This window comes from Aulonocara sp. 'chitande type north' Nkhata Bay, linkage group LG11 (assembly GCF_057382095.1).
Source record: "Aulonocara sp. 'chitande type north' Nkhata Bay isolate Kocher_YH1m ecotype deep benthic linkage group LG11, A_spYH_male_GT1.1, whole genome shotgun sequence".
Lineage (NCBI taxonomy): Eukaryota > Metazoa > Chordata > Actinopteri > Cichliformes > Cichlidae > Aulonocara > Aulonocara sp. 'chitande type north' Nkhata Bay.
The window spans coordinates 9,629,075-9,651,002 of record NC_141354.1 but is presented as its reverse complement, the minus strand read 5'-3'; the positions used below and the strand labels follow the sequence as shown (position 1 = coordinate 9,651,002).

Here is a 21,928-nt window from a genome sequence, read left to right as displayed (position 1 = left end):
TGGTTTCTTGAAAAAAAAACTTTCAAGGTCAACTTTGACCTTGGGCACTAACAATGAAGATCAAGATCAAATGCTTAGCCAATACACGTACTCATGACCCCTTAGGCTTAGTATTTCTTGTTATATTTGAAGACAATCCATAAGATATTACATGTATTATAAAGTCTTTACTAGTTTTTACGTTTGGTGTTACCTTGATCTTGACCATCACTTGATTTTCACCAAAATTAAGTATAATATAATATTAAGGGATTGATCTCTATTATATTATGGTCCCATCCCTACTACTGTATGCATCGGGGTACAGTGGTGTCTTCGAGTAATATATAAACGGTACTGTTACAGAGGTTTTCCAGACTGTAGTAGGTACAGCATTGTTTTCTAGGGTCACTTAAACAAAAAAGAGTTTTAATAGGTTTTAAGAGGGTAATACTTGGAAAGCATTATGGATATAGTCAGCACCCAACCCACTTTCTTACTGACTGAAAGACTATTAAACCAGAACAGGTTTTCATGCCAGAAAAAAGGTAATTATTATATATATAAACAATCCTACGGGAAAAATTTTTTCTTTAAATAACATTAATCCCCCCCCCCCCCCCCCCGCCCCCCCATTTGTAAAATGGAGAAGTGGAGAATGCTACATTTTAAAACTACAATTCTTTTTCTGAACAAATTTTGTCTAATAAAAAAACATCTGTTGATATTACTTCAGCAAAAAGAAAAAAAAATAGTGATTTACTTACCAACACAGATGAATAGTCATGAAGATACAAGTAACACTAAAAATGCAGCTTTTTAAGCACCCAGTGTGGGCGGAGGTTATGATTTTCCACCCACAAGTGGGGAAAAGCTCTAAAACCTAATGGTGTGTGTCAGGTTGAATAAACTATTAAAGTTGTAGTTATTTTCTTAACAAAACAACATAATTTAAAAAGCATTTAATTTTAATTTAAAAAAGCATAACTGAATAATTACAGTTACTATCACTTTGTTCTCTTTCTCACTGACCTTCTTGTGATAAAAGGTTTTTAAAATCAATTGTGCAAATGTGCAGTTAGAAAAACATTAAGTCTTTTAATTTTCTTGCTCATAAATACATATGACCAGAACCCAAAATGTCCCTTTGTGTGATAAGTGTGATTTATGCGATAAGTGTAACTTATAAGTAATTTATAAGTTACACTTTTAAACTCTTCAGGGTGATAAGTATGACTTGTCTTTGTGAAACTTGTCAGTCCAACTTCTTGAGTAACTTGAGGAACTTCTCATAATTGTTGGAGGAAGTGGCTAATTTTATGCTTGCACTGAAGGAACTGAGAGAGATCATAAATTTTTAGAAGTCAGTTTTGTTTTCTTTGTGCAGATGCATGGTGGTGCTGGTGTTTGTGGTTGTGGTGGGGTGGGGTGTGGTGGGGTGGGGTGGGGGTGAACCTTACACCTTATCTTGTCATAACACTGCCCAGAGTAAGACAAAAAAAAAATTAAATACTACCCTAACTGTTAGACAAATATAGTACTGGAGCCAGCAGCTGTTTAGTTTAGCTTAACTTAGTTTGGAAATTGTTGGGGGGGGGGGATAGTTGATACAATCTGCATTTTAATCTCTAAGATTTGATTCTAATTTTAACATTCACTCCTCTCTTAGACTGTTTGAGTCATTCTTTGACATTTTCACCAAGGCATTCAGTGTCTCTTGTTTCAGCCAACTGTTGTTTATTAATTTTCTCTATGCTCCCTTCTATGTGCACATTAAAAGAATTATAAAATCTAGGTAATTTAATATGAAATCATGGTGAAATTACATCATATATACAAAAGCAGTGATGATTTGAAAAGGGACTCCCTCAGCCAAACCCTGGGGCCAAACAAAACAGCATTCAAGTCAGTTAAAAAAAGGTTCATGTTGATTTATTCAGCCAAAACATGAGTAGCATTTTTACAAATATTATTTTCAGAATTATGGATACAAGAATTTGTTACACCAAACAACATAAATTACAGGATTATAGTAATTAATGGACAGAAGACATCATCACAAGAAACATGCATGAGAAATCCCAAGGACAAGTGATCATAAAGAGTGCACATAGATTTGTTTTATACTTATTTAAATTTATTAGAACATTAATTGCTGGCTTTTTTTCTTCCTCTTTTTTTGTTTGTTTTTCAGATGTTTCCATAGATGTTGAGGTCTGCGGTATTAATGTAGTCATCACCTTCATCAGGGTCCTGTAAGAGATGAAGTTTGTTAGTGTCACAGATAGTAATAGCATCAGTGAACTTAATTATAAGGAACATATGGATGGCAAATTAACAATACCTCTTTGTAATTGTAAGATTTGGGCTGGCTAAGAGCCATTAGCAACAGCAGCAATACAAAGGAGACATAGGGAAAATAACATTAGAACAATGCAAATGAACGCCTGCAGTTTAACACATGGTTAATTCAGGGGGAGGAAGATGAGTACCTTTTGGGAGATGGGAAACGAGGTTTTGTGACTTTCTGGTTATCACAGGATTTCGAATTCACATTGTTTGGACTGCACAACAATTAGACAGTCAGAAAAACAAATACAATAGACAAATTCTTCTTTAAGAACTTAGAGCATATTTACCTATGACCAAAATCTACTATGTCCCCTTTAGGCCTTCTGTTGAAAAATACAAATAAATTATATATATATATATAAATACCGCTTATAAAAGAAGCTGACAAGGCTGGCCACTATAAATGTTTTTTTACACCCTACCTTGAAAATCTGCTCCAAATAGACCTTGTACACAAAAAAGAGGAAGAGAAACAGGCATATGTTTTAAGAAACATAAATAGAAGTGTAGATTTGATCAAAAATGAGAAAAGGCTTCGGACTTCTGCACAGAAATGCAAATTACAGTGAGGCCAAACATCTGCAGCATTTTACAGAACTGTGGAAGGGGTTGTACAGAACTACACACTAAGAATATCTACTGCAGTCAGAGAACTAAAGTTCATTAGAATTACTCTTGCCTTTGATCCGAACGAGATGGTCCTGCTCCAGAACGAATCCTGGAGATTCCACGAATTAAATTATTCGTTAATTCAGTTAACAGTTACAATACCACATGAAAAAGAAATATGGTTAAGTGTTTATCCTGTTGACACCCAGAAGAAAAAATCTTTGATATTTACATTATTTTTAGATAATTTAAATATTGTGGTTGAAAGGAACATGTTATATATTGCTACATATTTTTACACATTTTCTTTCTTCAAAATTATGATTTTTATTTTTATTTTGTCCCCTGTACTAGAACTAAAGTTCATTCTGCATGCCAAACACTCACCTCAACCTGGGTTGTTAAGTCATGTCACCCATGGCACTAACAATGACCATGGATGGTATGACAGAGGGCTGAGTGAGGCAGAAGAAGAGTCATCCTAGTCATCCAGATGAAGTAGTGGAAGGACAAATAACAGAGCAAAAAGATAAAAGCTCAGATAGCGACATACAGCTTCTAAGGAGGGACAAAATGATGACACCTGATGTCCATTATTGATAAGAAGTATTATTACTCTGAAGTGGTGGGATTTTGTTTCTCAGCTACCACAGAGGTTGCCTCTATGAAGGGAATCAACCATCTGTGGCCTTAGCGGGGGTGTAATGTGTGAATTTGCATTCAGAGGTCTACATTAAACCATGTTTTACTATAGATGCTGGGTGCAATTATATTGTTCCTAAACAAAAGCTAATATGTCTTGCTCTGAGGTTTCACCTTCCTGCTATAATGTTTGGCCTTTCTCTGCCTCATTTCATTAAAGCTCCAAGTTTGACTCCCCTTCCACAATTTTGAGTAAAATCCTTTTGACTTTGTTGACTTTGTTTTAGCAACAGAATCATAATATCTGCAAAAATGGTCCTTTACATAGAGGTCTCAGGCTCATGTCCTCCACATATGACAAAAGTGGATCTTTGGGTCTTAGGAGGATGACTTACTCAAGAATGTGGCATGCGTTTGTTTCTCTTTGTAACGTACTAATGGGCTAAGCAAATGTGATTTTATATGACAAAAATGCAAGACGCATTAAGCCTTTAAAAAAACAACAACACTGGAGGGTAAGGGCAGCTGGTTTTTTCCTCTATTTCCTCTCCAACAAATACTATTTTCTCACCTGCGAGACATCCTCGACAGCCGATTCCACATGCTAAAAATTGGGGAAAACTACATTATGATAATGAAAGAATACATTTGAAATAATTTAAAATCACTGTGTTGTTTTTTTACCTGCCATCTCGACTTTGAAGCTCTTCAATGCGTTTCCTTTAACAAAAAAAGTTGTTTATTAAGAAGCATGCAAATTAAGATGCTGTACACAAAAAGTTAAATTCCATAATTGTTTTAAATTAAAACTGAAGACACGCCTTATAAATATAAAATACTTATTTTTCCTCAAGGTGTTTTGCCTATCAGATATTTGCTGTCAGTTAAGATAGGTGACATTGTATTACTCACTTGTATTTTTTAGTCATGAAAATGCAGACGAGTACAAAGGCCACAGTGGTACCAATCCCCACTACAGAGGGAATGATGATGTGATTATAGTTCTCTACACCTGAAAAAAATAGAAGTCGTGTTAGTGCCCTTCTTTTTTGCTGCAACAGTAGAAATGAGACTAAACCTAGTTTTATTTTTAAAGCAGAGTAAAACTTCTATTCAACATTACAAAATTCAACAACTAATTAAAAATATCTCACGTTTTACATGGAGTGTGAAAGTTTCAGGTGATTTCAGCCCTCCATTAAATTCAGCAGTGCAGGTTATCTCTCTGTTGTCATCCTTCTCCTCAGGAATAACTGTCAGGATGGACTGTGTCTCCCAGTTTCCATGTTTAATATCTTTATGATGCACAATGACCTTTGTACTATCCATATTCCATGTGAGTTTAGGAACATGAGTGGGGCAGGTGTGGATGACTGAACAGGTGACAGTGTAGGGCTCTCCTTGAGTGGCTGTCTTTGGTTGGATCAATGTAGGCTTTGGAGGCTCAGCTGAAAATGAAAAAGGCAGACATAAAGTAAGAGGCAAAATGATTTAACAGAAAACTGGTATAGATGTTTGAAGTCATGGAAAGTTGGTGACATACTGATCATGTTCAACTCAACGCAGTCTTCAACAAAGGAGAACTTGTCCTTGGTGGGGTCATTGTTTTCTGTTCGCACTAGTTCAACCCGGAAACAGAAAGGGCCATTGTGATGATTTCTAATTTGAGTTATTTCTAAGGTGCAGTTGTTCTGGCCCAGCTCTCCCAACATCTTTGTTTGGTCCCTAAAGCTGTCCTTAATCAGTGTAGGATCCTCATGATAGATGTTGCTTTTTTTGTCATTTTTTTCATGCCAGATTCCTCTGAGTCTGGAGGAGGGCAGGTTTCCTCCAGTATGGGAGAATGAACATGGTACCACAACACAGGATCCAACCAGAGCGTCAATGCTTTTTACAACAGTGGCCTTCCATTCATCACTGGACACGGAGCTACAGATGGCTGACAGAGAATTTTGAAAATAACAAGGAAATTATTTAATTATACATATTAAGCATAAAGAGACTGGAAATAAATAGCTGACCAGTGATGTTACCTGCAAAAAGCAGACAGAATCCCATCATAATTTTCTGCTTGGCCATTCTTCTCTGATGTTGGGATGTTTGATTGACACTAAAGAAATCAAAACACTACATTTTACCATCATAACCAAAATAAACCACAGCTGTCAAAGTGAATGTTCAAACAGCATTAATGCAAATAGACATTTATATATAATTATTTATACCAATTTGTATCTGACAAATACAAGCCATCACAGTAGAAAAGGGATTTCCCCTCTGTGTAATGTAAATAAAGTATATTTCACAAGTAAATAATGGCATTATTTTAGTAAAAGTATCATATATTGCTTATATGTATGTGTGTAATTTAAACAAATGGGTAAAACGGACAATACCAAAAATACAGCCATGGAACAAAACCTTCAAGTACCACTAGAGGGCGTACCCTTCATTATTTAGAATCCAATGTTAAAATTTTATTTCATTTTTTAAATACATTTCTGAATGGAAGAATAGAATGTCAGTCTTGTGTAGATATGAAAAAAAAAAAGATATTGTGTATCACTCTTTGTGCCAGTTAGCTGTTTTAATTTTGTGCACATACTCATCCAAGTCAGAGTTTTTTTTTAAAACTCTCTTAAAAACTTTTGCAGGATGGCTGCGGTTTCTTTTGGATCACTATCATGTTAGACATTTTTTTCTGAAGCGTCTTGAGACTGACATTAATGTTCCACTCAGCATTTGGGAATACAACATTTCAATAGTACTGACAACTATGAATGCCATGTCTTCGCACAATGCCTCTCCTATCGAGTTTTCACCTGAGGTTGAAAACCCCAAGCAGTGACTGACAAACGTGTTAGCAAACATAGTGGATATTTCACTTTCTAGCCAAGCAATTTTCTGCTGTTCATTAGGCTTCTTTTTATGTTCATTTTAAATTAGTTTTTCTTTTTTGGTCTTAATAGTGTTAAGGTTAATCAATTTTGATTACACACAATATACACTAATATTTAACTTTCAAAATAATTTTTTAACATTTTTGTGACACAGTAGTGTAGTCATATTTATTGTATAATGTTTATACACTCTGCTTTACTGTATATGTTATCACTACAATTACCCCAAATCTTTAAGAAAACCCCCCAAAACAAAAACAAACCCCATAACAGCTAAGGTGCATTATTTTGATTTCAAAGGTATGATAAAACCTATAAAATGAACACAAAAATCTACTGAATCTTTATCAGATCTATGTACTAGTGTCACCACATACAGGTGTATAACATTGTAAAGGATGACTTTTTTTTCACTTACCTGATAAAGCTGCTGCCTGGCTGATCTGAGACGCAACATTCACTCAGTACTCTTTCTTGAGAATAATGTGAGCTAATCTGGTCTGATGATGATTAGCACTGGATTCCCTGTCAAATGGAAAAAAGGGGAAAAGAAAAGAAGAAGAAACCAAACGACCAGAATAGAAAACAAAGTCAGTTTATTTCTCTATGTAGAAAAAAAAACCATGAAAGCTGATATCGAGGTAGTAGTAACTGATTTGTCTGTGCAGATTGCTGGGAGGGGTCTCTGTTGTTCTGTGTCTTCCATATTTGGGTGCATTTTGTTTTACTATTAGATACTCTGACCTAGATACCCACTCTGACCTCTGGGGGCAACACAAAAAACTGCAGGCTAATTGAAACACGGTCAAAATGCACTCATACAGTCACTATAGAAAATAACCAATTCAGACAGAGTTCAGAAAGGGTGCCTAACAGGTGTATTCAATAAAGATTTAAAGTTGTCCAGTCAGAGAAAATGTGCCCAAAAAAGGTCCAGAATATTCTACTGTTTCACGTGAATTGTGATTCAATGCAATATATTTTGAGGTAGTAATGGTGTTAGTAATAGTAGTAATCGTGGAATCCATGTCTTTATTTATTCAACATCTGGCTGCCAAGTCAAAGAAAGAAACTACAATTCAATAACAATTTAAATAACATTTATCATTTAATTTATTTGAACTGGAGGGTTCTTTGATAAAATGATAATAATAATAATAAAAATAATAATAATAATAATAATAATGTACCTTTTGCATTCAAAAGTAAAATATAGAACTTTTGAGAAAGTTGTCTTCAAATAAATCACTTAATAAACAAAACATAAGGAAAAGTTGTAGTTTCAGTTTCCCTCTTTACTTCTTTTTCCTCAACTAAACTTCAAATGTGACAATCTCACAAAAACATTTAACCTCCTATATCACTTACTACTTCAGAATTCCTTGTCTCGTCTCCTCGATGGCACTTCGACTCTGAAGGAATGACTTGATTCGCTGGGTAGTGTCATGTGTGATAAGTACAAAACGTGACTGTTCTGTGGCTTTAATGTGGATGTGTGTTTGCATTGACTACCGTAAAGACAGCAAAGCTGTGCAGAATGAAATAACCTTACCGTAATAATAAAAACAGATGTGCAGAGTAAAACTGGATCAAAATCTCATAATAAGTCAGTTTATGGATCTGCCTGTTGGTGACTTAAGGCTTAGAATTTCTCACAGTTTTTTCTCCATTTGTGCATTATGTTGTTTAGAAGGCGATGATCACAAATCCCAAGGGCTTGGCAACTGATTGTCAAACATCAGCAACACTCACTCTTGTTGTAAAGAACAAAAACATTGATGCCGTTGTCTCTCTACTTCTGTTAATATCCTTGTGAAAAGAAAAAGCCACTGTGCAAACAAATTTTTTTCAAAAGATGAATGAAACGCACACTACATGATGAATGAATGAAAAAAACGGAGAAAATAAACAGATTGTGATCATTAATAACTCTTTAGCCCAGTCTGGGTCTTATTTTTCTCTCTTTCTCTTCCCTGTCAGTGGTAAACGTTTCTTCATACAGGTGCTCCTCCCCAGCGTCTCCATATGTTTGCCTGATATTCCCATTCACATATTCAATGATCAGCTGGTTAACTCACCTGCTCCTCATAAATCATAAATTCCACTATTTAAGCACACTTCCTGTCACCATCAGTGTTGGGCAAGTTACTTTGAAAAAGTACTTAGCCACACAAATTATGTGTGCAACTCCAAAAAACAATTTCTGTCCACTATAAGACAGAGGAGAACATCACAAGCCTGATACCTGCACGCCTGACAGCAGGAGGTGTATCACTCCTCCTGTTTTTTTTCACCGGGAGACAGCGTTTACACTACAGTCTGCCTGTAGTAGCTTTTTGGCAGGAACTGTGACATTGACCAGTCACCTCATTGTTCTGACACACAAAACAAAACTATTGACTACACTACACAGTAGATACACACTGCAAACACACTAAACATCACAAATCTCTCACATCTCAAAGGACGTCTCTTTCATTCTCTCACTGCCATCACTCCTAAAACCTCCCCCTCTTCCTAAACAACCAAATTCCATGTTGCCACATAATTTGTTGATTGGTCGACATGGTACATTTTTCCACCAATAGGAAAGGGGTGTTTTTTTTTCTTTTCTTCTCTTTTCCTTTTGTTCACAAGCAGAGTGTTTGCAAGCACTGTCGTTAGACTGTGAACGATAGTATTCAGGAAAAAGCATTGAGTATATTTTTTTTATCATGACTCTGGTTTTACATGGCCTATCACCACAATTTAAAACTGGTATATATATATTTGAAGGCCACACTTTTAACACGAAAATGGAGAATCATGGTTGTCTTGGGTTGACAGCATCTTGTTTCTATTTTATCTTGCAGTTTTTCCCAATTGTTTACACACATTTTCTGAAAGCATGCCTCATATTTCAGAACTCTACACACAAATAAAAAAAAAACCACACACACACAATGGATAAAACCCTTCAATTCTTCTGCAAGATGAAACTCTACATTCAAAACAATGTAATTTCTTGTCAAAATGGCATTTTGTTTTCAAATGAGACACACAAACCATCACATGAATAGACATTTACAGTTTTTTCTGAATGCTTAAACCCTAACTGTGATTCCTGTAGCACAATCTCTAAAAACTATTCAGACTTATGGCAAAACCACTCACTGAGTTTGCAAAACTAAAAGCACAAAAACTGCTTTGCACTCAGTTTGCAATTTTGTAACACACACTTTGCAAAACTGTAGGCACAATTCACTGCACAACACTCAATTACCAAATTTCCAACACACTCCTAACAAAAGTATACACATGTATGGCTATCATTAACACTAATTTGCCAACTGTCTGGCACACTTTCACATGTGAAAACTTTTTTAGATAATTAGTTCACTTTGCAATCAGCCTAAGCACTATAATACAGGTAAGCTGTGTGTGCGGAGTACAATGGAGGGAGCAGAAAGAGTGAGAAGTAGAGGAGGCCGAGGAAGAGGACGTGGAGGTGAAGAAGTAGGATGAAGAGGACGACAAGGACAAGGAGGAGCAAGAGGAAGACGAGGAGGAGGGAGAGGAAGATGAGGAGGGGGGAGAGGAAGGGTAGGAAGAGTAAGAAATAGAATTGCTGATGACATCAGAGCTACAATAGTGGACCATGTAATCAACCGTGGAATGACCCTGAGGGTAGCTGGCCAACGGGTCCAGCCTAACTCGAGCCGCTACACTGTAGCAAGCACCATAAGGACATCTTGAAATGAGAATCAGTTAGTACAGTCACTTCGCACAAAGATTTGTAGCACTGCCATATGCCAATGAGAAACACACCAATACCATTGATGTAAAAATACTGAAATTGTTACTTTACAGAATTGCTAGATGACCAGATGCTGGGGGCAGAGGAAGCATGTTCACTGCAGACCAAGTAACCCATATAGTCATTATGGCGATTGCAAATAATCCTATACTTGGAAATAAACACTTGTGTTTGTTTTGATGTGTTTGAATAAACACCAGTACTTGAAGTTTGGATCCCTCTATGCTTATGGATCTATGACAGAAGTATGAGCTCAAACTGACATAGCCTACCTTGTGCACAGAGAAAGCAAAAGCCAGATGTGTTTTGTATTCATACCATCAGTGTGCAGTTGGCGCATTGTGTGCTTAGTAGATGATGGCTTGTGTGTACTGTTTGATACGGAAACACCATTTTTACGAAGGTGTGAAGAGTTAATCTAGCTGTGTTTGCTTTTACAAGAGAACTACAATGTTTTGATTATTGGGTGACAGGTTTTCTTATTTGTGTGAAGAGTTTTGCAAAATTAGCCAAAAGTTACAAAAAAATGTGCTTAAGCAATCAGAAAAAACTGTATAAGAAATAGTTGAACACTGATGTGCTTAATGTAAAACACTATGACCACTTCTTCTCCAGTCATCAAAATAACTTACTGTAAGCCTTTTTTTTTTTTAGTGTTACACTTATTACAGACAGTACATACAGCGGGGAAAATAAGTATTTGACACATCAGCATTTTTATCAGTAAGGGGATTTCCAAGTGGACTATTGACACAACATTTCCACCAGATGTTGCCATCAAGCCAAATATTGAAGTCATACAATCAAATCAGAACATATAAGTATACAAGTTAAACCATAATAAATAAAGTGAAATGACACAGGGAATAAGTATTGAACACACTTTATTCAATACTTTGTAGAAAAGCCTTTGTTGGTGATTACAGCTTCTAGACGCCTCTTGTATGGATAGACCAGTCGTCTGCATTGCTCAGGAGTGATTCTGGCCCATTCTTCCACACAAACGGTCTTTAAATCTTGAAGGTTCCTTGGGCCTCTTTTATGAACTTTAATCTTCAGTTCTCTCCATAGATTTTCTATGGGATTTAGGTCAGGTGATTGACTGGGCCATTCAAGCAACTTGATTTTCTTTCTTTGAAACCACTTCATTGTTTCCTTGGCCTTGTGTTTGGGATCATTGTCTTGCTGAAATGTCCACCCTCTTTTCATTTTTAGCTTCCTGGTAGATGGCAGCAGATTTTTATCCAGAATGTCCCGGTACATCTCTCCATTCATCCTGCCTTCAATAATATGAAGTCTGCCAGTACCCCTTGCTGAAAAGCAGCCCCAAACCATGATGCTTCCACCCCCAAACTTGACTGTTGGTATGGTGTTCTTGGGGTGGTGAGCAGTGCCATTTCTTCTCCAAACATGGTGTGTAGAATGACTGCCAAAAAGTTCAATTTTGCTTTCATCTGACCATACTATAGTCGTCCAATAATCCACAGGCTTCTCCAAATGCTGTTGCGCAAATGTTAACCGAGCCTTGACATGCTTTTTGTTCAGCAATGGAGTCTTGCGTGGTGAGCGTGCATGGATGCCATGGCGGTTCAGTGCATTGCTTATAGTTTTCTTTGAAACATCAGTACCTGCTGATGCAAGGTCTTCCTGAAGTTCTGTCCGAGTGGTTCTTGGCTCTTGGAGAACCCTCCTGATTATTCTTTGGACTCCTCGGACAGGGATCTTGCGTGGAGCACCTGATCGTGGCAGGTTTATGGTGAACTGATGCACTTTCCATTTCCGGATAATGGCCCCCACAGTGCTCACAGGAACATTCAGCATTCTGGAAATGCACCTATAACCATTCCCATCAAAATGCTTTTCAACGATAAGATTACGAAGATCTTGAGAGAGTTCTTTGCTTTTACCCATCATGAAGTCTTTCCTGTGTGCCTTCTGGGTAATGAGGAGCCTTTATAGGCCATCAATTAGGACTAAAGCAGCTGATATCAATTAGTACTGATAGGGGACAGGATTTCTCTATCAATACTGACAGATTTCAGGTGATCTCCTGGCTTTCTATGTCATTTTGCCCCTTGTTATCTCCATGTATTCAATACTTATTCCCTGTGTCATTTCACTTTATTTATTGTGGTTTAACTTGTATACTTATATGTTCTGATTTGTTTGTATGACGTCAATATTTGGCTTGATGGCAACATCTGGTGGAAATGTTGTGTCAATGGTCCACTTGGAAATCCCCTTACTGATAAAAATGCTGATGTGTCAAATACTTATTTTCCCCGCTGTAGGTCTACATAAGTGCATGTGTATACAAAACACACATACATGGTACCAAATATATACAGTGGGGCAAAAAAGTATTTAGTCAGCCACCGATTGTGCAAGTTCCCCCACCTAAAATGATGACAGAGGTCAGTAATTTGCACCAGAGGTACACTTCAACTGTGAGAGACAGAATGTGAAAAAAAAAATCCATGAATCCACATGGTAGGATTTGTAAAGAATTTATTCGTAAATCAGGGTGGAAAATAAGTATTTGGTCAATAACAAAAATACAACTCAATACTTTGTAACATAACCTTTGTTGGCAATAACAGAGGTCAAACGTTTACTATAGGTCTTTACCAGGTTTGCACACACAGTAGCTGGTATTTTGGCCCATTCCTCCATGCAGATCTTCTGGAGAGCAGTGATGTTTTGGGGCTGTCGCCGAGCAACACGGACTTTCAACTCCCGCCACAGATTTTCTATAGGGTTGAGGTCTGGAGACTGGCTAGGCCACTCCAGGACTTTCAAATGCTTCTTACGGAGCCACTCCTTTGTTGCCCGGGCGGTGTGTTTTGGATCATTGTCATGATGCAAGACCCAGCCTCGTTTCATCTTCAAAGTTCTCACTGATGGAAGGAGGTTTTGGCTCAAAATCTCACGATACATGGGCCCATTCATTCTGTCCTTAACACGGATCAGTCGTCCTGTCTCTTTGGCAGAAAAACAGCCCCATAGCATGATGTTTCCACCCCCATGCTTCACAGTAGGTATGGTGTTCTTGGGATGCAACTCAGTATTCTTCTTCCTCCAAACACGACGAGTTGAGTTTATACCAAAAAGTTCTACTTTGGTTTCATCTGACCACATGACATTCTCCCAATCCTCTGCTGTATCATCCATGTGCTCTCTGGCAAACTTCAGACGGGCCTGGACATGCACTGGCTTCAGCAGCGGAACACGTCTGGCACTGCGGGATTTGATTCCCTGCCGTTGTAGTGTGTTACTGATGGTGACCTTTGTTACTTTGGTCCCAGCTCTCTGCAGGTCATTCACCAGGTCCCCGTGTGGTCCTGGGATCTTTGCTCACCGTTCTCATGATCATTTTGACCCCACGGGATGAGATCTTGCGTGGAGCCCCAGATCGAGGGAGATTATCAGTGGTCTTGTATGTCTTCCATTTTCTGATGATTGCTCCCACAGTTGATTTTTTTCACACCAAGCTGCTTGCCTATTGTAGATTCACTCTTCCCAGTCTGGTGCAGGTCTACAATACTTTTCCTGGTGTCCTTCGAAAGCTCTTTGGTCTTGGCCATGGCGGAGTTTGGAGTCTGACTGTTTGAGGCTGTGGACAGGTGTCTTTTATACAGATGATGAGTTCAAACAGGTGCCATTCATACAGGTAACGAGTGGGGGACAGAAAAGCTTCTTACAGAAGACGTTACAGGTCTGTGAGAGCCAGAGATTTTCCTTGTTTGAGGTGACCAAATACTTATTTTCCACCCTAATTTACAAATAAATTCTTTACAAATCCTACCATGTGAATTCATGGATTTTTTTTTCACATTCTGTCTCTCACAGTTGAAGTGTACCTCTGGTGCAAATTACTGACCTCTGTCATCATTTTAAGTGGGGGAACTTGCACAATCGGTGGCTGACTAAATACTTTTTTGCCCCACTGTATACACTGTATTTTTCCCAAAAATGCAATGTACACAGTGTTCATCCCAACCAACACAAAGTTGCATATACTATGGTGTACTATGGCATACTACATAGGTGTCAAACTCTGGCCCGTGGGCCAAATTTGTTTAGTATTAAGCTTTGCTTGTTCCATATTCAGTTTTTCATCAAAACTTGTTTGAGTCCATAAGAAAAGATTCATTCTTATATCTAGAGGAAGATTTTTTTTCAATAAATATTAATGTTAGCCCGCGACTTTGTTCCAGTTTTGAATTTTGGCCCACTGTGTATTTGAGTTTGACACCCCTGGTATACTATGTACAAACAACAGAAGAATGTAGAATATGGAGGGAGATAAACAACTAAAAAGCGTGGGTGGACAATGAACCATTTACCGACTCTGAAACACACATGATACATAATATAGACTTGGAGTGGTCACTATTGTGAAGCATAATCAGAGTATGATTACTGTACAGTACTGTAATTTATAGTCTTGAGAGTATGCATCAATTGTGGGATTGTATGGGACTTACTTGCACATAGTTGTATTGCAATTCTTTGACTCTTTCTGAATTGTATTCAAATGGCACCCCGTAGAGCTGGTTCATCCTCAGATTATTTCTGTTCAAGGAATGGTCCAATGTTGATAAACTGACCCTATCAATATTTTGAAATATGTTGTCTTCTGTTATTTTTCTTTGTATTTGCTGTACTGTTTTTGTCATTATTTTCTAGAACCATTTATAATGAATCATTTTTATGATTTCAGTCTCCTGTTCAGCAGACAGACGTTCCCGACCACCTTGTGTTGGTAAGCTTTCAGCTCTGCAATACAAATAGTACTGTAAAAAACTGTGAATGGACCTACTATGTAGGAATCCAAAGTAGGAATACATTTTCCAAATACGTGAAACATACTTGACAGCATTTTCAAAGTGTACAGAACAGTCCACAGGCAATATTGTGCTATAGTAATGTACTTCTTGAGTACAGTGAGATTTCTTACCTATTCTCATTTCGGATGATGGATGCTACCATGTGCCTGCTCAAATTTGGCTGTACTCTTTGCCCAGCCTCCCTCATTGTTAGACTATGGTTGACCACACAGTCAACCAAAGTGGCCTTGATCTCATCAGAGCAATCTCATCATTACTTGGTCTTCGTCGTCGTCGTCCTCCTCCTCTTACTCTCACTCCTCTGGCTCTGCCTCTGTTTCTATGTTGGCATCCATTGCGCCAAAAACAGAAGAACTCACCTGTTGCCCTTTTATAAAGCTCGGATTTCTTAGTCAGTAGTCTCAGTTGCCTGAACCCACTTATTGAATCAGTCACTCTTTTGGAAAAACCATAAGCACTTTTCACCTGTTTAGACACATCTTGTCAACACATTGTCATTGTGATGCACCTGTGTTGCATAATGGTGAGCACAGGTGGCAAAAGTCAAACTGTCACGGTCCCCGTGCCTGCTCGGCTGGCCCTGTGTGGCTACATGTTATGTTTTGTCTTTTCTCTCTCTCCTCTCTCTCTGCTCGCTGCCTGGGCGGAGCTCATTGTGAGCTCCCGGCCTCCACCACCTGTAGGCAATCACCTGTGGCTCCTCACCCTGTTTGCTCCCGCTACTTAAGGCAGTGACTGAGAGCACCTCGCCGCTGGACTATTGAATAACGCTCGTCAGTGCTACTTTAGCCTCAGCCAGTTTTGAGCTCTGTCCGTAAAAGTTCCGTGCTAACCCTTTGTTCTCTGTATGCAGATTTCTCGTGTTTTGGTTTGGAGACTCTGGACGCTTTTCCCGACCCCGCTCTGCACCCCTGGGAACCCTGGCCCCCTTCTCCCTCACCTGTATATAGTGCACCTGGAGTGTGTAAATAAACCTGTTTTTCTGAGACTTCAGTCTGCGCCGAGTCCTCCCTGCTCCTCCGTGACACAAACACAATTAAAGCTCAGGTGTCACCAGTTGAACACAACAACTCAAAATTTATCACACTTGCGGCTAATGATGTGAAGGTACATATAAGTCAGAGCACTGGTATGTGAGGCACTACAATGGATAAAAATCCAAGAAGAGGAGTTCGCGTGAGAGGAGGTCAAGCAGGTCAAGGTGGTCAGCGAGGACAAAGAACAGTAATGTCAGATGAAATCAGAGCTACTGGGATTGACCGTGTTGTTGTCCATGGTATGACAATGAAGGAGGCCGGACTAAGGGTACAACCAAACATCAGTAGATTCACCGTGTCCACCATAATCTGAAGATTTAGAGAAGAGAACAGGTAGTTTTTTGACATCATAGTATGTAAATGTTGACGTGTCCTCATCTCCCAGAGGAGTCTAAATCGTCATCAAACAGCCCTACAGACACAAAAACATGTGAAAATATAAACAAACAGACAATCGGCAGTGATTTAACTACTTAAGGACCTCTGTGAATATCATTTACAGTATATATCACAGAATTTAAGGCCTTTAAAATCACAGAGCATACAGAGAAAAGTACTAAACTGAATCAATTTCAGCTTTTGTTTTTCATGATGTATATTGTATTACAGTTTTTTCCAGTCGCTAACAAGCGTTTGTCCAAACAGTTGTCACATTTGCAAAACTCTAAACACAATTAGCACAGCATCGGTCTGTTGTGGCCATACCATTCTTACATTTCATGTCGTGTTCACCCAATATGCAGTCAGTGAACACATTTCCACAATGCTTACATTTTCTTAACAGACAAGCTATACCTCCCAACAAAATTATGGACTGTTTTTGTAGTATTTACGAATGTTAACACACAACATCCCACAATAGCAAAAACAATATTCCAAACCGTAGATACAGTATAAAAACCTCTGCTTCTGCAATGATATCAGTACAAAAACAATATCAATATCAAAAATATATATCAGCTGATAATAAACAAACAATTGAATAATTGACACACAGCTGATTTATGTTGGGTAAATTGGGCCAACGACAGCTTCTTCCATTCTGGCTTAGACTCAGTGGGGTTTATAAGGCAAGACCTTGAGGAGTGATGTTTTTGGAAACAAAAAAAAGACAAACACTGTAATGTCTGGTCGAGGAAGAGTAAGAGCAAGGGGCCCAGGGAGAAGAGCAGGCCCAAGGAGAGGGCAAGGTAGAGGTGTAAGAATGCGTGGTGGTGGCATTCCAAGGGCTGCAAGAACAGTAGTCAGTGATGAAATTCGTGCCACTATCATTGACCATGTAATCAACCATGGTCTTTCACTAAGAGAGGCTGGTGAAAGAGTGCAGCCCAATTTGAGGCGGTCAACGGTTGCCTCCATTATACGCATCTTTCAACAAACCAACAGGTAAGTATTGCATTTTACATGGATTGTTTCTATTCTCACTTGACATGTCAATATGGTCATACAGTAATGCATATGTTGAATTTTTTGTCTTTCTAAAGAATGCAATGTCTTCCACCCTCTGGGGGAAGAGGAAAGCTCCTCAGTAATGATCAGGAGCTTGCCATTGTAGAAATGGTTACTGCAAATAATGCAATAAAACTGCGTGAAATTCAAACTAGAATTGTGGCGGACCATGAGATATTTGACAATATCGATAGAATCAGCCTCACAACCATTACGCGGACATTGTCCAAACACAGAGTGCGGATGAAGCAGCTCTACGCTGTTCCCTTTGAGAGGAACAGTGAGAGGGTCAAGGAGCTACGACGACAATATGTCCAGGTATAGTGTATATTCAATCCAATGTCCAGTTCTATAAGCTTTGCACTTTGCAAGTAGGTAACCTACACAATACTAGGTTACAGTACAGTATGGTATACAGTAATAACATGACTTACATAAACTTTGTTTCAGAGAGTTATGGAATTGGAGGCCAACCAGGCCCCTCATAAATTCATATACATCGATGAGGCAGGATTCAATCTGGCCAAAAGGCGTCGACGTGGACGAAATGTAATTGGAAAAAGGGCCACAGTTGATGTGCCAGGACAGAGAGGGGCAAACATTACCATGTGTGCAGCAATTGCAAATGCAGGATTACTCCTTCACAGATGTCAGGTTGGACCCTATAATACAGAGCGCTTGCTTGCCTTTCTCAATGATCTCCACCAGCGCCTGGTTCCAGAGCAAGGTCAGGAGGGTGAAAACATGAGGACCTTTGTAATTACCTGGGACAATGTGGCTTTCCATCACTCGCAAGCAATAACAACATGGTTTGAAGTCCACCCAAGACTGGTAAGTCTCTTCCTTCCACCCTATTCACCTTTCCTCAACCCCATAGAGGAGTTCTTTTCTGCATGGAGGTGGAAGGTTTATGACCATCAGCCACATGACCAGATGTCCCTCCTCGAAGCCATGGATGCTGGCTCCAGGGACATCACAGTTGACGATTGCCAAGGGTGGATCCGACATACCAGGCGGTTCTATCCCAGGTGCATCGACTTGGATAACATCAGATGTGATGTTGATGAAAAAATGTGGCCTAACCCTGAAGATCGCAGAGATTAGATGCAAAGTTTTTGCCTTTTTTTAGCCCCCCTCCCCCCCTTTTGATCTTGGCTTTTTGCTGTTGTTTTTTTGTTCAGAATGCTCTTGTGTGTTTCATGGATATTTTGTTCACTGTAAGCAATACTGTAAAACTTTCTCTGTCCTATCATACTGTGTTTCTACTGTACCTCCTGTAGTAAACAGTAAAGAAACATAAACTTGTTTGCTTTTTACTGGAATGCTTTTGAATGTGAACATTACTGTACATGTGGACATACAGTTACCAACCAAGACATTTCTGGTGTCAAAATGGTGGATTGCATGTTTCGCATGCAAATACCTGTAAAACTGAAACATAAAAGTCTATGCAGTTTTTGTAATGTCAATAATAGCCAGTATTTTGAAACCTGGTGTACTTTGATTGACTGCATGTACCTTGTGAAGTGAAAACAAGTGTTATTCTTTGACAGACTAATTTCATTTTGAGTCAGATTTATAGTGTTTTTGTACAGTTAGTGTGTGCAGAGAAAGATGTGTTCTATTTTGAAATGAAGAGTTCGTATATATTTAACAAAATGTATTTTTGAGAAGAAAATTATCCATTTGGCCAATTGTGTTTTGTAGGTGTGAGTCTGTGTTAAGAGTTTAGAAAAAGTATCTGAAGTATGGGTAGGCGCTTGTTAGCGATTGAAAAAAACTGTAATAATTGCATTACATTAACTGTATCTTTACCACACATTTGCCACACAGGTGTAGATACTGTAGGTTCAGTGAATGCTTAAATCGCACTGATTAGAATATACTGGACATTCAAAGCTAAGATGCAGCGCACTGTGTTAGAGGCTGGGATTTGATGAATTCATATATACAACCTTTGATCATCATTTATGTCCAATTGAGAATGAATCTGTTCACTCACATATTAAATGAACTGAAATCAGTAGTGCGATCTCCAGTCTTGATATAAGGAATGAGAGAACTGACAGCTGTTATTTTAATCAGCCTGTCTCAGTTGTTTTAACTCTAAGTATCACAAAGTTATGTGGTAACATCTGGACTGATGAGTTTGCTGTCAGCATTGTAATCGCTAGTTTAAAGGCTGTAGGTTGCAGCCATTGCTCTAACACTGTATAAATGTAACAGGCCTCAGTGCTGGTTCCAATAGTCTGAGCTGCTTCCAGCTTTATTTGTGAAGTCGTGATGTGTCAGTTTAAAGAATTCAGAAAGTTTATTCAAGCAGGCCCATAAAACAGAGAATCTGCATCTTCTTTTTGTTTTCATATTTTAATTTATATTTAATTGTGTTGTGGTTTGCAGTGTTTTGTGTTGTCCATCCATCCATCCATCTTCATCCGCTTTATCCGAGGCCGGGTCGCTTTATCCGAGGCTCTCCCCAGCCACCTCCTCCAGCTTATCCGGGGGAACACCAAGGCATTCCCAGGCCAGCCGAGAGATATAATCTCTCTAGCGTGTCCTGGGTCTGCCCTGAGGCCTCCTCCTGGTGGGACATGCCTGGAACACCTCACCTAGGTGGCGCCCAGGAGGCATCCTTGTCAGATGCCCGAACCACCTCAGCTGGCTCCTTTCGATGTGGAGCAGCAGCGGCTCTACTCTGAGCCCCTCCCGGATGGCCAAACTTCTCACCCTATCTCTAAGGGAGAGGCCAGCCACCCTTCGGAGGAAGCTCATTTCCGCCGCTTGTATCCGCGATCTCGCTCTTTCGGTCACTACCCACAGCTCGTGGCCATAGGTGAGGGTAGGGACGTAGATCGACCGGTGAATTGAGAGCTTCGCTTTTACACTCAGCTCCCTCTTCACCACGACGGACCGGTGCAGCGTCCGCATTACTGCAGCTGCAGCCCCAATCCGTCTGTCGATCTCCAGCTCCCTTCTCCCATCACTCGCAAACAAGACCCCGAGATACTTGAACTCCTCCACTTGGGGCAGGAACTCATCCCCGACCCGGAGTGGGCACTCCACCCTTTTCCGGCTGAGAACCATGGCCTCAGATTTGGAGGTGCTGATCCTCATTTCCGCTGCTTCACACTCGGCTGCGAACCGCTCCAGTGCGAGCTGTAGGCCCTCACCCGATGAAGCCAACAGAACCACATCATCCGCAAAAAGCAGAGATGAGATTCTGAGGCCACCAAAGTGAAAGCCCTCCGCCACTTGGCTGCGCCTATAAATCCTGTCCATAAAAATTATGAACAGAACCGGAGACAAAGGGCAGCCCTGGCGGAGCCCATCACCCACCGGGAACGAGTCCGACTTATTGCTGGCAATGCGAACCAAGCTCCTGCAACGGTTGTATAGGGATCGAATGGCCCGTAGCAATGGGCCAGACACCCCATACTCCTGCAACACCTCCCACAGGACACCCCGAGGGACACGGTCAAATGCCTTCTCCAAGTCCACAAAATACATGTAGACTGGTTGGGCAAACTCCCATGCACCCTCAAGTATCCTTGAGAGGATAAAGAGCTGGTCCAGTGTTCCGCGACCAGGACGAAAACCGCATTGTTCCTCCTGTATCCGAGGTTCGACTAACGGACGAACTCTCCTTTCCAGCACCCTGGCATAGACTTTCCCAGGGAGGCTGAGGAGTGTGATCCCCTGTAGTTGGAACACACCGTCCTGTCTCCCTTCTTAAAGATGGGGACCACCACCTCGGTCTGCCAGTTCAGGGGTACTGCCCCTGATCTCCACGCAACATTGTAGAGGCGTGTCAACCAGGACAGCCCTACAACGTCCAGAGCCTTCAGGAACTCGGGGCGGACCTCATCAACACCAGGGGCTCTGCCACCAAGGAGTTGTTAAACTGCCTCAGTGACCTCGCCCCCGGAAATTGGCGGGTCATTCCCCTCATCCCCAGACTCTGCTTCCTCCTCGAAAGACGTGTCAGTGTGATTAAGGAGGGCCTCGAAGTATTCCTTCCAACGCCTGACAATTTTCTCAGTCGACGTCAACAGCACTCTGCCAGCACTATACAAAGTGCAGGTAGAGCACTGCTTTCCCCTCCTGAGACGCATGACAGTTTGCCAGAATCTCTTCGAGGCAGTCCGAAAGTCTTTTTCCATGGCCTCTTCGAACTCCTCCCACACCCGAGTTTTTGCTTCAGCCACTGCCCGAGCCGCATTCCGCTTGGCCTGTCGATACCTGTCGGCTGCCTCCGGAGTCCCACAGGCTAACCAAGCCCGATAGCACTCCTTCTTAAGCCTGGTGGCTCCCTTC

The 21,928-nt window shown here is 40.0% G+C and overlaps 1 protein-coding gene across 2 annotated transcripts; it reads right to left on the bottom strand.

The window, feature by feature from the left end:
• Positions 1-1,905: 1,905 nt before the first annotated feature.
• LOC147318492 (myelin-associated glycoprotein-like) lies at positions 1,906-7,958 on the bottom strand. Of its 2 annotated transcripts, XM_086310454.1 has the most exons (14): positions 7,851-7,958; positions 6,901-7,007; positions 5,616-5,692; positions 5,126-5,521; positions 4,737-5,030; positions 4,495-4,594; positions 4,267-4,302; positions 4,154-4,186; positions 3,011-3,049; positions 2,754-2,777; positions 2,619-2,654; positions 2,472-2,543; positions 2,324-2,351; positions 2,036-2,232 (listed from the first exon to the last, which is right to left on the bottom strand). In XM_086310454.1, the coding sequence occupies exons 3-14, from the start codon at positions 5,659-5,661 to the stop codon at positions 2,170-2,172; spliced, it is 1,167 nt and encodes a 388-aa protein (XP_086166580.1). In that variant the 5' UTR covers positions 5,662-5,692; positions 6,901-7,007; positions 7,851-7,958; the 3' UTR covers positions 2,036-2,169. The 2 variants fall into 2 exon arrangements, with proteins under 2 accessions (XP_086166579.1, XP_086166580.1); XM_086310453.1 differs by lacking the exons at positions 2,324-2,351; positions 2,472-2,543 and having other exon boundaries at positions 1,906-2,232.
• Positions 7,959-21,928: the final 13,970 nt, after the last annotated feature.

Bases quoted from the DNA above. Each gene is read 5' to 3' on its own strand.
- LOC147318492 (XM_086310453.1), bottom strand. From the start codon at position 5,661: ATGGCCAAGCAGAAAATTATGATGGGATTCTGTCTGCTTTTTGCAG. The intron at 5,031-5,125 runs GTATGTCACCAA...TTTCATTTTCAG, and splicing joins CGTTGAGTTGAACATGATCA to CTGAGCCTCCAAAGCCTACA. The intron at 4,187-4,266 runs GTAAAAAAACAA...CCCAATTTTTAG, and splicing joins CTTCAAAGTCGAGATGGCAG to CATGTGGAATCGGCTGTCGA.